General features: G+C 40.4%; 1 protein-coding gene across 3 annotated transcripts in view; it reads right to left on the bottom strand.

Annotated features, from left to right (window-relative positions):
* Positions 1-266: 266 nt before the first annotated feature.
* Positions 267-13480, bottom strand: part of mtrr (5-methyltetrahydrofolate-homocysteine methyltransferase reductase) — a 28748-nt gene continuing 15534 nt past the window's right edge. For all 3 annotated transcript variants that reach the window (XM_044023706.1, XM_044023724.1, XM_044023716.1), the window contains 3 exons: positions 8434-8526; positions 4264-4464; positions 267-1335 (listed from right to left, as the gene is read on the bottom strand). In XM_044023706.1, coding sequence (XP_043879641.1) covers positions 1191-1335; positions 4264-4464; positions 8434-8526 — 439 coding nt within the window. In that variant the 3' untranslated portion in view covers positions 267-1190. The remainder of the gene's footprint in view (positions 1336-4263; positions 4465-8433; positions 8527-13480) is intronic.

Here is a 13480-nt window from a genome sequence, read left to right as displayed (position 1 = left end):
CCTGCGAGACCCACTGCGTAAAGCCTTCAATTAGCAAAGAACGCCTTCATATTTTGACCAAAGTCACCCCGAACAATCGAATAATCTCGGAATTTAAACAAAACTATCACCCTCAATCAATCACGTTTCATTATCTCCCAAGTAATTTCCACCCCAGCCCCAAACATGCAAGGAAAACGTCCTCTTTCACACACGTAAGGTCACCCACAAACACACGTGTGCACCTGTGCCTGCACAGTGAAAAGACAAACTGTAGACAACAACGGTTTATCCTGAAATATCTTTTAATTGCTAATCAAATATGGAGCAGTTTCGTGTTTGTTTTAACCACAGTGTGGGAGAATTCAGTCAGTTGTGCAGGACTAACCATCAAATAAACCATGGAGGACGCATAGAGAGTTAGATTTACTGCTTCTGGTCAGAGCTGAGCGTCATCATTGAGATTTAAGCCCTGTGTATTCAACGCTCGACACAGAGTAATGAAAAAATATTAACCACGTCCTCCTCTCCATGGACTTTATTTGTCACGTTGTCAGTCTGCCATTTTATCAGGATCTCAAACACTGGAGCACAACAGTATAAATCAACAATATCCACAATATATGAGATGAAAGAATGTGATGATAACATAATCGAATCAAATTATTGTGCAGTATTTGTGGAATAAATATTATAGATATTGACTTGTAGAGTTAAGCTGAGCTGCATGTACTATGGTTTGGCATAGACACAAATGTTGCCCCTGAATGACAATTTAATTTGTGTCTGTGTTTGAAAATCTTTAAATTGTTGTTTCCATCTTGGTTGGAGTGAAATTCTGCCTCTCGGTCTCGTCAAAATCGCTCCATCACAGCCGACGGCAGTTAAAGTGTTCCAACCAGGCAGGACGAGTGGAGGCTTTTCTCTCCACTAAAACACACATTTTCACACTGCAGGTGCAATCTCCAACACTACTGCTCTGACCAAGGTCATTTCTGTTCAAACAGCAAAGCCCAAGATGATGCAGTGAACCCCAGGCTAACATTTCATCGCACTCTGTATCAGTAGCACTGGGTGGCGTAAACTACCTCCAGGCTTCAGCATCTATGATGTTATGGTAGTAGAGGTTACAGCTGAGCGTGCAGATTTTTTTGTTGTAAAGAAGCTCAGTGGATACTTGAGGTGAGGAGCACTCATCTGGTCAGCCCCTGTCAACCCCAGATGTCCTGAAGGTAGCGTTTCTCCTCTCTCAGCCCCGCCAGTGTCTTCATGGCCTCAAATTGATCCACGCGGAGCTCCGCTTTGATGATCTCTATCAGCGTGTCATTCACATCCTTAGCCATGTTCTTTGCATCCCTGGAGAAGGTGGAAATAGTAGGAATGTGTTAGGGGAAAAAAAAGGGAGGGAATACAAATTATATATGTGTTTGTTGAGACAAAAATAAGTGTATGGTGCTTTTCCACTACCCAGTTCCTGCACGGCTCTTCTGGGCGTGTTTTTTTTCTTCCTTTTCTATAAGGGATAGTCCTTTAGCGACAGCACTGCCGTATGTCAGTTTAGTGACCGTGTCAGACGGACAAGTACTGAAAAAATCTTTTTTAATTTACTGATTCTAATGATTCAGTACACCCAAAATAACTGCTTTACAAGTCACTAGTCTGTGTGTGTTGCGTGTAAAACGAAGTCACGGCAGTTTCGTGCAGCCGTGCTATGATGACTCCGCCCACGTTGAGGAGGTACCAAACCGAGTGCCAAGGCGTGCCATGCACGAACTGGGAAGTGGAAAAGTGCCAATAGTCGTACGCTGCTACTTTGTAAAACCAGCAAGTGCTGTTGCTGCCAGTACAGAAGTGCATCCCAGGAGGAAATTGCTAAAATCTCTATCTTGCTGCTGCTGCTGCTGCCGCTGCTGCTCCAGCATATTGGAGGAGATTCATCATCCAACAGTGATTTTTTTTTGACTGAAGAATTCAAACAGTTGGATGTTTTGGTTCAAATCATTTACTGAACTGTGAGTGAGGCTGTCTGGCAGTGACGGGGGAGAGAGAGCAAACAAACACTGTAATCTTGGCAACATATAGATGTCGATATACACATGACTTGACTGGTCTCTGTTTAGCGTCGTTGTTGTCTTTGCACTGGCATAAAAAACAATGTGCTACGTTATGGAGCGGGAGAAGGAAGGTGTATATATATATATACATGCTGTAAATATTACAAGCTGTACAAAACGTTGCATCAGTGTCTGGACGGCAAAGTTGTTTTTTTACTGTTTATACCTGGAAAAATATGTAAGGGTTACACAAGTATGATTCTCCCCTGTAACACGGCCTCAAGCAACAGCTACTGTATACGTTTCCAAACAGAGATATTCACTGGCAGATAAGTAAAGTCCGCTTGGCTGTGTCATGACTTTGTGTTATTTACCTCATCCAAGAAAGAAATGTTGCCTTTTTTTGTCAGTTTGTCAGTTGTTTTTCTTGCATTTTTATTCGAAAGTAATACAACAGGGATCATGATGGAAAAAAGTCAGGCACATATAGAGTGCAGATCTAGATAATGAGCTGAATTCTGTCACCCAGAATATGTATTATAGAGAGGGTGAGCTTTACTTAGTGCTTAACAGAAATAATTATCATTTAAAAAGCAGAGTGTTGAGCAATAAAAAGGGGCTTGATTGTTGGTTAGAGCACGTCTGTTTTGGCAGGAGACTCGAGTCCTCAACCTGATCTTTTGTGACAAACTCTTAAACATAGCATTTCAGTTCTTTGTTTGGATAATCGTACTTATACTACCAGAAATACGCACTGTATTTTAAGCTCAAAGGGGTTATTAAACTGTATTTGTACACTGCAGTAAAGTAGTGTAATACGTGTGTGACTCAAGTTTCTTGGCAAAGCTCAGGAAGCAGGACTTGGACACAAGACAACTTTCATTTGGAAACGCTGCTTTCATACCAGGGATTCAAACGCAATATTCAAACACAAGTGTTGCATGTGTGGCCAGAACCTGCTTTAGCTTGTTCGTCTATGCAATTAAGCTTCAGTAACTTCCAAATACTATTAGAAATGCATCAGTATTATTAACAGATTCATAACAGTGATCAATTTCATCGTGTCTGGACATGGGCTCACGTGAGGTCGAGGCTGTCGTGCAGGCTTGGAAAATTATTTTGCCATATTATTTATTTATTTATTTTTGCCTTTTTCAATTTGCAGTGTGTCCTTGGTTGAGGAAATATTCAGGCCACATTATTATCCAGGGTATTTCCCTTCTTATTTTTCTTTCAGCTCCCGTGAAAGGCTGTCAGTTCATTTTATCAACCCTGTAGAAACTCAGACGGGCTGAGCAGTCGAGGTGGCGTGTGTGACACATGAAAGTTCATTCAGGTCTCTCTGTCCCGTCTTGCAGCTCCCGCAGTGAGGGCTCCAGACTGTCGCATTCAATGCAGCCTCTAAATTCTGCCTTAGAATTACAAAGCAGGTGCCACATCTGCGCTGCCAATCACCTGTGGCACTTTGTGCCGCTCACCGACTCGCCATCAGTCGATACCCCCAATGTCATCAGACATTAATTCCAATCAATCACACCGTGAAGTTCTCAAAGAACTTAATCCTAAAGTGGGAGATTGTGTTATACGGCACAACAAGTGAACAAAGTGCCAGCACGCTAGTGTCTTGTTTTACAGTAACTACTCCACAGAGACTATTATTAGTCTGTGGAGCTGTTTCTAAACAGACAATAGTGCCCATATTTTTTTATTATACAAATCCTATCCACCAGGGCAATGGTGTGACACATAGATATTTAATATAATAGACTTTCTATAACAATGGAGCTCAGTGGCACAGAAGAATAAGGTCTGAATATACACACGATACCTGTGAGGCTTTTCATGGGATTGGTTGACTGTAATAGAAATAAATTAAATCGTAACCCTTATCCGTCAAATACTGAAGCACTTAATGCTTTCGTTTTCCATGTGTATGTAAACTGTAATGTGTAAATCATTTTTACTGCACTGTACTGTTAGTTTGGCGAAGACCCTTTCATCGCTTAGACTCCCTGGGTACAAATGAAAAATATTTAGTGTTTTTCCTGCGTATATTAAATGTTTAAATATAAGATTTCTGTAAACTTTGGAAAAACCCCATTTGATATATATAGTTGCTGAACACAAACAAGCCAGAACTTGACACAACTGTGTCAGGTGGATAACGGAATGCGTGAAAAATGGCAGGAGAAAACATCTCACATAAGACAAATGTTTTTGTCACTCTTACCCGCAGACATAGAGGTAACCGCTCTGTTTGAGCAGGATATCTGTGACGTATCGGCCGTTACGCAGCAGGATGTGTTGGACATATCTGGGTCGGGCGGCTGAGGCGGTGACCTGCTCCTCCTCCTGCTCCGGCTCGTCTCTGGAGAAACACACCTTGAGGTGGTTCAGGACGCCGCTGCACAGAAAGCCCTCCAGCTCCTCTCTAGTAAGTAAATAAATAAACAAACAAACAAACAAACAAACAGAGGAGAGTCACATCCAAACTTTGCAAATCAAATGATTATTCCTGGCACTCTTGGACAGTTTGGTGAAATTGAGTCATTCCAAATCGACGGTCAAAAGGGAAATTTAACAGCGAATGAGTTCAACATTGTGGGAGGGCATCAGTTTGTGGTTTTATTAAGTAAATAAATAAATAAATGAATAAATAAACTTACTGTATGTAAATTAGTATATTTATCAAGAAATAACCATGGTAACTTCAGCCAAATGATGCCAAAAAATTTGACTCCGTTCTCATACGTGACTGTTCATCCCTCGTTTGCAACATTCCCTTAAGATATTTAGCAATAGCCTTGACCACCTTACAAGACATATAACCCCACAATTTTTCCTACCAACACACAAAAAAAATCCTCCTGTCAAGCTCAATAAAACACAAGTCTGATGAGCAAAAAAGAGGGCTGAACAAAACAGTATCAGACAACCAATACGTCTTGCTTAACGAGGAAAAGTGGGGGAAAAAAATAAAAGAAATGGATTTCATAAGCAAGGTCAAGTCACTGTTATAAGCATCTTTTTACAATCAATCCTCCCAGCCTTGCAGTTTGGAATAACCTTGCTTCCTATCTGTGGTTTTGCTTGCCAACTGCTCTGTCTTCTGCTTCAGTGTTTTTACAGGGCCTGGGGTGTTTTTTCAAGGGAGGGGAGGAGGAAGGAGGTGAGGGAGTCGGATTTACTGTGGCTCAGAGCATCTTGTGTAAAGCTAAGCAGTCGGAATATGTGAAGCACACGCAAACAAACACACCCATAACTAGTCGAAGCGTCAAGACGGTAGGTGAAGGTCTTCGCCTCAGGGGTCTGTGTGTGTTGCAGTAACCCCCAAGACTAAAATACAACGGGGGTTTTTTTTTTTCCCAGAACACACAAATCATGGTGTGGATCTGTGTGAATACAAAATTGAGAGAAAAGTACTGTTACCGCGAGAAACGTGCAAAGTTGCTGCTTCTTCGACGACACTAATAACCTCTGATTGAAGACGGCGCTATTAAAAGAATTTTGATCTCCTGAGCGAGATGAGCGATTGTAAAATCTGTTTGAAACGCGAGAGCAACAACAAGAAAAACAAGGAGAAGAGTGCTGGAGTCGTGCTGTTTGAGGTCTGACTAGGCATCGTCATATACTAATAACCATACGAGCAGAAACTGGAGGGGACAGTTGACTTGAAACAGCAGTCAATAGTTCCCAGGCACCTCTGAACGTCTCCACACACGGAGCCTGTGACAATACCCCGGACCCTAACGTGAACCCACCAGACACATTTTCCCCTACAGCATGAAATCACACGCCATAAAGTGGCCAGGAAATCGGAGGGAGGGGAGGAGAATAAGTGCTGAGCAGGGGAAAGGAGGAGGATGAGTTTGATGTGACAAGCAACCAGATTAGCATCAGCCTCTCACAGCGATGTATGAGTGCTGCGGGTGATTGAGGCAGTTCACAGAGCTTTGTTTGTTTTTTTTGCTGCTGGAAAATTCATAACAAGATCTGAACTTTGGGCACATCCTGCCTTGACAGTTTGTAATATTTATATGCACAAAAAAAACACATTTATGCGAGTTCAAATTTCAGCTCCTACTTATGAACTCTTTTTTTATTCTAAAAAATCTGGGACACTAAAAAGTAGTGATAGAACTTCGCGGAGCAGATTTCTCTATTCCAAAGGCAACGTGACATCAAATTGCACTTAAATCCAGCAGAGACAAATGCGGGCAGGTATGTTGTTCTCATTCTGCTAACCTATTTAAATTAAGTACAACTCTTCACGGGTGGCTCATAAAACACACACTAATTGCTCTGGTCAACACTGTGGGGGTGTTCATCAGAGAAGCCCACACTGTGAACAAACACTGCCTGCTACCTGGCTGTGAGTTGGTATTTAACGAAGGGATAGAGGGCACAGAGGGGAGCAAAACTACATCCTCTGTGATCTATTCTTGTGTGATTACCAATGCTAATCCATTCGCACTATTTAATTCTGCAAAAGAATTCGATCAGCGTCTCAGCATTAAGTACATGCGTGCTACTGATACACCAAAAAAGATCGATTATGCACTCGGGAGAGAGTAAGGCCAAAGCAAACTGATCAGAGTAACGATCCACTCGCTCGGCGATGTCAGTTCATAGTGCATCAATTCATGACAGGTAGTAAAATATTTAGGTGGATAACATTTCCCTCCAATGCTACGAGTAAAAATTGAAGATGAGAAGCTTGATGATATTCACAAATTATTATTATTACTATTATGATGAAAATGATCTCCCTGGACCAATATTGACTTTTATATTCTCACATCTCCCCCAGACACACAGGAACTAGAAAACAAAGATAGTCACCGTTTAGAATACAACCTTGTGTCAATGTTAAGCATTAATCCAAAAGCTCTATATATGGAAAAAAAAAAAAAAGGATTGTGGTTCAGGAACATTTTTACTGGCAAATCTGCATCTGTTTGTGCCCATTTCTGAGTCTGTTTAGGTTTATTTGTCAACACCATTAAGTAAAATATAATGTATGTCACTTAGAAATGTGATACAGTATATACTCTTATTATTCAAATGTTAATGTTTCACTAGGCTGTTATCTGTGGAACCAAATTACAGATCCACTTTATACAATCATTTGGACTTGTGTTTCTGGTCACCTGACAAATTTAAGGCTGAAATTCACTCACTTTTTTAGCATTTTTTTGTCTCTACTGACTCCTGAGCTACTAAACGTTGACCATTAGTCTGCTGTTTGATGCTGGGTAAGCTGTCTGCCGCACCTAGAAACGGCACTGATGAGAGCGGCGGCACGAGAGCGATTCACAACAAGCAAGCTGCGGATCGTAATAAACCTAGAACAACTCAGAGAAGCGAGCTGAACACTTTAGAGCTTTTCGAACACAGCGATCAACCATAACAATATAACAGGTAACTGGTTTTAATGTGATGGCAGAGCAGGGTATGTGTGATGTTCTTAACCATCTGTTAAATCATTTTTTTTTTTCACTTTCAGTTATTCCTTAATGGCTTCATAGTCAAAAACAAAGTCACATCATTAAAACCTGTTTTAATGATGTGACTGAACTCTGGCACACCTTCTTACAGTATATGATGTTGTTTGATCCATTACTACAGCAATATTAATTCACAAAATCTTACCACAAGAAAGCTAAATGCCTGCCTTAAATTTAGTAGAGTGTTAATTGCAACAGAATTGAGATGAAAGAATTCCTGATTCTTAAGCTTTTGATTGTACAAAATCTATATGTGCTAACAGCTGTTAAAACATGTACGTAGCTAAAACTGAGATATAACTAATGAAAATTACATCTGGCCCGGCCTGTTATTTTTTCCATACATCTGAGTCCACACTCATTCAAGACACATAATATTCAGACAGATGGTAAAATGTACAGTGCTTATATTAAACCACCACCCAATGTAAGGTTTATGCCACGGCTGCCCTATATTAAGAGCAGTGTTAATTATCAAAGTCATTTTTTATGTTTCTGTAACGGTTAATACAGGAGCATGTAGAAGCTCTTTACACAAAATGATATTATTAATGCTAAAATATAGTTATTATTGTTGTCCATGAATTTTCAAATTGACAGTTTCACAAAAAAAAACAGAAAAAAATAGTAAAGTAAACATTATTATTCCTTGATTAAGATGTCAAGATAATTATTACATTACATTAATTACAGTTATTTACTTGTATGCCTGAACAGAAAAAAAACTGTTTTAGTGATTGAATGTTGAATGAAATGCTTGATTAATTTCTGGCTTCTCAGAGAAAAAAGTAGTGGAAAAGTGGAACATTGTAGTGGAAAAGTGTCATATGAGAATATGTAAGAGTTTGGGGCTTTTGTATGACCATTATACTGAAGGGAGAAACATGGCTTACCTGAACAGGTAGTCCCTGTCTCTGTGGCGACAACCGAAGAACAGCCAGGTCTCGCCAAACACAGCCTCAGGTTTCTCCTGCCTCTCCTTCTCCCTGAAAGTCAAACAACGGATGTTAGTGGTCAATCAATACTAACAGACGACAAGACCAGATGGGAGAGAGGAAGTCCTTTCTAGCAGCAGAGGTTAAAGAAGAGTAGTGACACCATTAAGCACTTTTTTTGCAACGACAGAACACCGAGTGCCACAATTGCCTAATGCATGAAAATGACTGTGCATGCTGCAGCAAGGACATAATTTGTATTATTAAATTTCACCCCAACAAAGGGATAGATCCCATCACTTTTAACAGGAACTGAAAATGAAAAGAAGGGCGTGTGCTTTGTGTGTGTGTGTGTGTGTGTGTGTGTGTGGATTGTTTGAACAAGCTGTTTATGCAAAAGTGACTTCTCTTGTGGCTTTGAGAGTCTGGCAAAGCTCCCAGAATCCTTTGTAGGCAATGGCGATGCAGCGGCTCAAAACCGCTGTGAAGATGCTGGTATCTGTGCTGTACACCTGCTGCAAAGGTGACAGCTCTCTCCCAGATAACAGTTGACCCCACAACCTTTCATGATGCCATCAGTCAACTGGCACTATAAAGCGGCCCGCATTATCTGTTTACCGTGTCTAGAAGAGGGGTGACCAAACACGACGGGGGGGCCTGAGGGACACTACAGAGAGGCACTGAGACCAGGGCCTTTGTGCTGCACTGCTGCACTCTGGGGATATGGTGCCAAATAATCTTGATTTCATCTGTTTGTCAAACAGACTCAAACATGCTGTATGTTTCCCAGCAGCAACAAAAATAAAATGGTGAAAACTTCGGTGGAAGATTAGGTTCTACTACACTAATTTGCTGCTGAAATTATGCATTGGTGGTTATGTTTTTTTTAAACTTTCCATCACCTAACAATTGGTTTAACTCAAATTGGCTTAAACAAGTATCATTAGTGGCCCACGCTCAGCTTACAAACAATTCTCCTTAACTTGGATTTAAGTTAAGGACAGAGAAACTTCTCCAGCAAAGGCAATCATCCAAATGAAGATGCAATAAGCAGAACATGATCTGTAGTAGGGATGGAACGATATCACAAACTTGAGTATCTACAGACACCGTTATTAGTCTGATACAGTCATTTTAGACCATTTATGAAGCTGTTAACAACACATTTGTGTTGAGTCATTTCAAAGACATAATTCTCCAACTGTGTAACAAATATTGTTTTCTTAAAAAAGAAATAAACAGACCAAACGTGATAGATAGGATTTTTGGATCCGATCCAGTGATTTTGACCAGTATCGGACCGATACCGATACTGATCGATACAGATTCTCATCCGTAATTTATAGGGAGGGACTTCCAATGGTTCTCAGGCTGTGAGATCAGCCCCATCAGAGGACAGGGATGCCTTCCAGGAAGGGCAAAATTGTTAAGTGGAACTACCATTTCATGTGGGAACAATTAAAAAAAATACATTCCATAGTAGCCAAAACAATATAAATTCATATTTGCAAGGTTTTCTCAGAAAAAACGATTAAGCAGAAACAATAGTCAAGCAAATATGCCAGAAGTTTGCTAGTTTTCTTTGGCAACAGTTTACATGGCTCCATTACAGTCTTGGCCTTTATTAATTCACAATTCATTGTTATTAACTATAAGCCATAACATTTGAATTGAGATGTATTAACCTAAAATAACCCCGCCATTATAACACATTACCATAACAATATGAATACTAAATGAAATGTCAGAGTTTTCAGTTTCTTAAATGTGAATATTTTCTGGCTTCCTTGCTTCATATAACAAAGAAATCATTAAAACTGATTTTTGTTTTGTGGACAAAACAAGACATTTTAGAATTACATCATTTTGAGGTTTGGGAATTATTGATCTTTCAACATTTTCTGACATTTTGTGGCCCAATTAACTCCACAAAGTGAGAAATGAATTGACAGATGAATCAGTTATCAAAATAATCGTTAGTTGCAGCCTTACAGTTAACACAAAAACAAAGCTTTTGCTCTCCATTAATTAGATGAAAAGTTGACCGACTAATTAAAAGAAAAAATCTTTAAATAATGCTTTTGAGATGAAAATAGTATGAAGTGTGTATCCATGAATGGGACCTGGTAACAAAGCTCCAAACCCTCAGATCCCATCCATTAGCATCCTGGACAAGATTCTTCTGATCTGCAGACAGCCTCAAGTAAACTCATTTTAGTGTGTGCATCTCTCTCCTCTTGCCGCCTGCCCTAAAGGAATCAATACCAATATGAAAAACCTGGATTCCATTCTGAGTAGATCACCCTGGCGCCTTTCCCTGAATACAAATCACATCACATCACAAACCCACACTAAAACCGCCTGCAACACAATCCCAGGGGGAAGCCAGCATCTACAGAGCACTCCATTTGGGGTTGAAATCAGAGGCGCTTGCCTCTCAGAGCCATTGAGATAATCAGCAGGAGGGAGAAACTGTGAGAGGAAGCTAAGGTACACACTTGGTAAACCTCACAATTATCTCATTTGTTTTATCAGTTTCTTTGCAGCTCAGTGCCAGTGGTGCAGAGAGGCTCTTATGGCATAAAAAAAAAGCTAAAAAGTTGAATACTTTCAAAATACAAGACAATGTCGAGCAGCAAGATGAAGAGATGTTGTCTCGTTGGACTTATAAATGGAAGCTCCAAATTTGTCCACACAAAACCTTTATTAAAAGTAATCATATTAAATGCCTATTGGCATACCTTAGTAATAAACTGAGCAAACTTTTTTTCCCAAGAGAAAAAGCACGTTAGAGGTGCTTAGAAGATAAAGGCCACCAATTCCATTAAAATACAATATTTGTTTAACTGTCTTTGCTCCAAGCTAAAAAAAGAAAGACACTGAAAATTACATTCTCCATAAAACCCTTCCACGCAAACTACAGAAATCAATAGCAGGATACTGGGGGGCTTATTAAAACCTCCTCGTACCGCCAAGTGAGCTGCTGACCTTCTTTTACTTGTTACCGCACTACAAACTCATACAAAATGCTGCCGAAAACAGCCATCGATTAACAGTGGGGGAGGAAAATAGAGAGGTAGAAAGATCAAAGTGTCCCCATGTTGTTTTGTTGCTAATAGGGCCCTTCACAGGGCTCGAGGCAAATGCGGCGTCCTGTTGACAAACTTGTGATTGTTATCTCCTGTGAGAACACGGCGTCATCCGCCGAGGCTTTTTAAGGAATCACAAGTCAGATTCTGCACAATGTCACACACCATGACAGGTTTTCTCTGTCCTTCAAAAACCTGCAGCCGACAGGGAAGAGGAAGAGAGAGCCAGAGACGGAGAGGCAACTGATTTCTCCAGTTTACACTCTTAAGTATATAAAATACACTTTAAAACATCAAATTATAACACACTGAGCTTTTGAGGAGTTGTTTTATTAAAGATTAGAGTAGTGCTGGCCAGGTGCTCTACCAGTTTATTCTGAAATCTGGTAATAAATAGTTTTTTTATGAGTTGAATTAATCAGAAATTGCAAGACCAGTATATAATAAACGGAAAGTGGTGGCAAAACACTGTTTCAATAGGGGATTTTTTTTCACGACTGCACCACCAAAGCACATGCTGGGGGCTTAGCTAAGGAAGTAATTGTGACAGTAATAGCATTAGACAAGCTGGACCACAGGACAACAAGGACAAATTTGTACCAAAAAGAGGAGCCGTGTCTGTTGTTTGGACGTTTTTTGAATTTACAAAGTCTGACGCGGACCATACCAACAATTCACTGCAAATGTTGTCAGGCTTAAGTTGCTGCTGCTGCTGGAGGCAGCAAAACAAGCAATTTACTTCACCACCCTAGTAAAAGAATATGTCTTGGAGCACCAAGAAGGTATGCAGTTACATTCACACACCTGCACCCCTCCCTCTCTTGCTCGGCCACTCACTCAAAAAAAAGTTGTATGCCATGAAACTTTTGACAAATACAGTAATATAAATTTATGTTCAAACCGGCCATTACTTAGTTGTATTATAGAAAAAAAAAATGTCTTTCAAACATCTGACAAGGACAGAGCATTTAGTTTGCCACTGATAAAAGGTTTGCAGGACAGACCGTTAACAAAATGCTTAAATGTGTATTGCAAAATGATTTAAATAAGACAGATATGTTCATATCACTGCCTCTGTATCTCTGGCTCAACTGTCATCGATATAAGAGCGCGCTGTCTGCAAGTGGTGTGACCAGGTCAGTCCAATCGTGTGCTCCTGCATCCCGATGCCGCAAACCCCACCCTCCCTCCCTCCCTCCCTCCTCCAGAAGGCCACGCTTCCTCAGACAATCCACCACCAACGCCGTGACTTCAGCTGATGCTGATGCAATCACACACCAACGCCACCCGCCACAACAGAACAGACATTCAGGGGATTTACAGACAATTGGAGTTGACTGGGGCGCAACCTCATTTATACAAAGCCGCCCATGAGTCAGACATGTCACTCTGACTAAAAAGGTTCACCCCGCTTTCTGACAAGTCGCGGTGGCTAAGGGGGCCAGCTTCAACAAATGGGCTTTGGTCACATTCATCTTCTAGAAAGTTATCTTTATGAAATGTTGATTTAGCCTTCAAATTTAAAATAAATATCACATTTTCAAGTATTTGCTGCCACGTTTAAACTGACTGTAGAGAACTATGACATACTGCACAAACAATCAATATCACAGCAGCAGCTCATCAGCAATTACAAGCAATGATTTACACCAACAACGTGGCCACTGCCGACTAAACCTTATGCCATCAAATCAATAATACTCCCATGTGCTGCCTTGACTCCTCGCTGTTCATTTCATATCAAGTCATACAAGTGTAAAGTGGAGAGGATCTTTTTTTTCCTTCACTGCTGAGATGCATCTGAAATAATCCCCGACATAATCACAGAGCTTGCCACTAGATTAATTTTGTTTTATAAGACGTGTATAATGTGGGGTTTATAGGCGACTCTGAGCAAGTCCTTTTTTAATTGCCTC

This window comes from Solea senegalensis, linkage group LG1 (assembly GCF_019176455.1).
Source record: "Solea senegalensis isolate Sse05_10M linkage group LG1, IFAPA_SoseM_1, whole genome shotgun sequence".
NCBI lineage: Eukaryota > Metazoa > Chordata > Actinopteri > Pleuronectiformes > Soleidae > Solea > Solea senegalensis.
The sequence above is the reverse complement of the archived record's forward strand: the minus strand, read 5'-3'. Positions and strand labels throughout refer to the sequence as shown.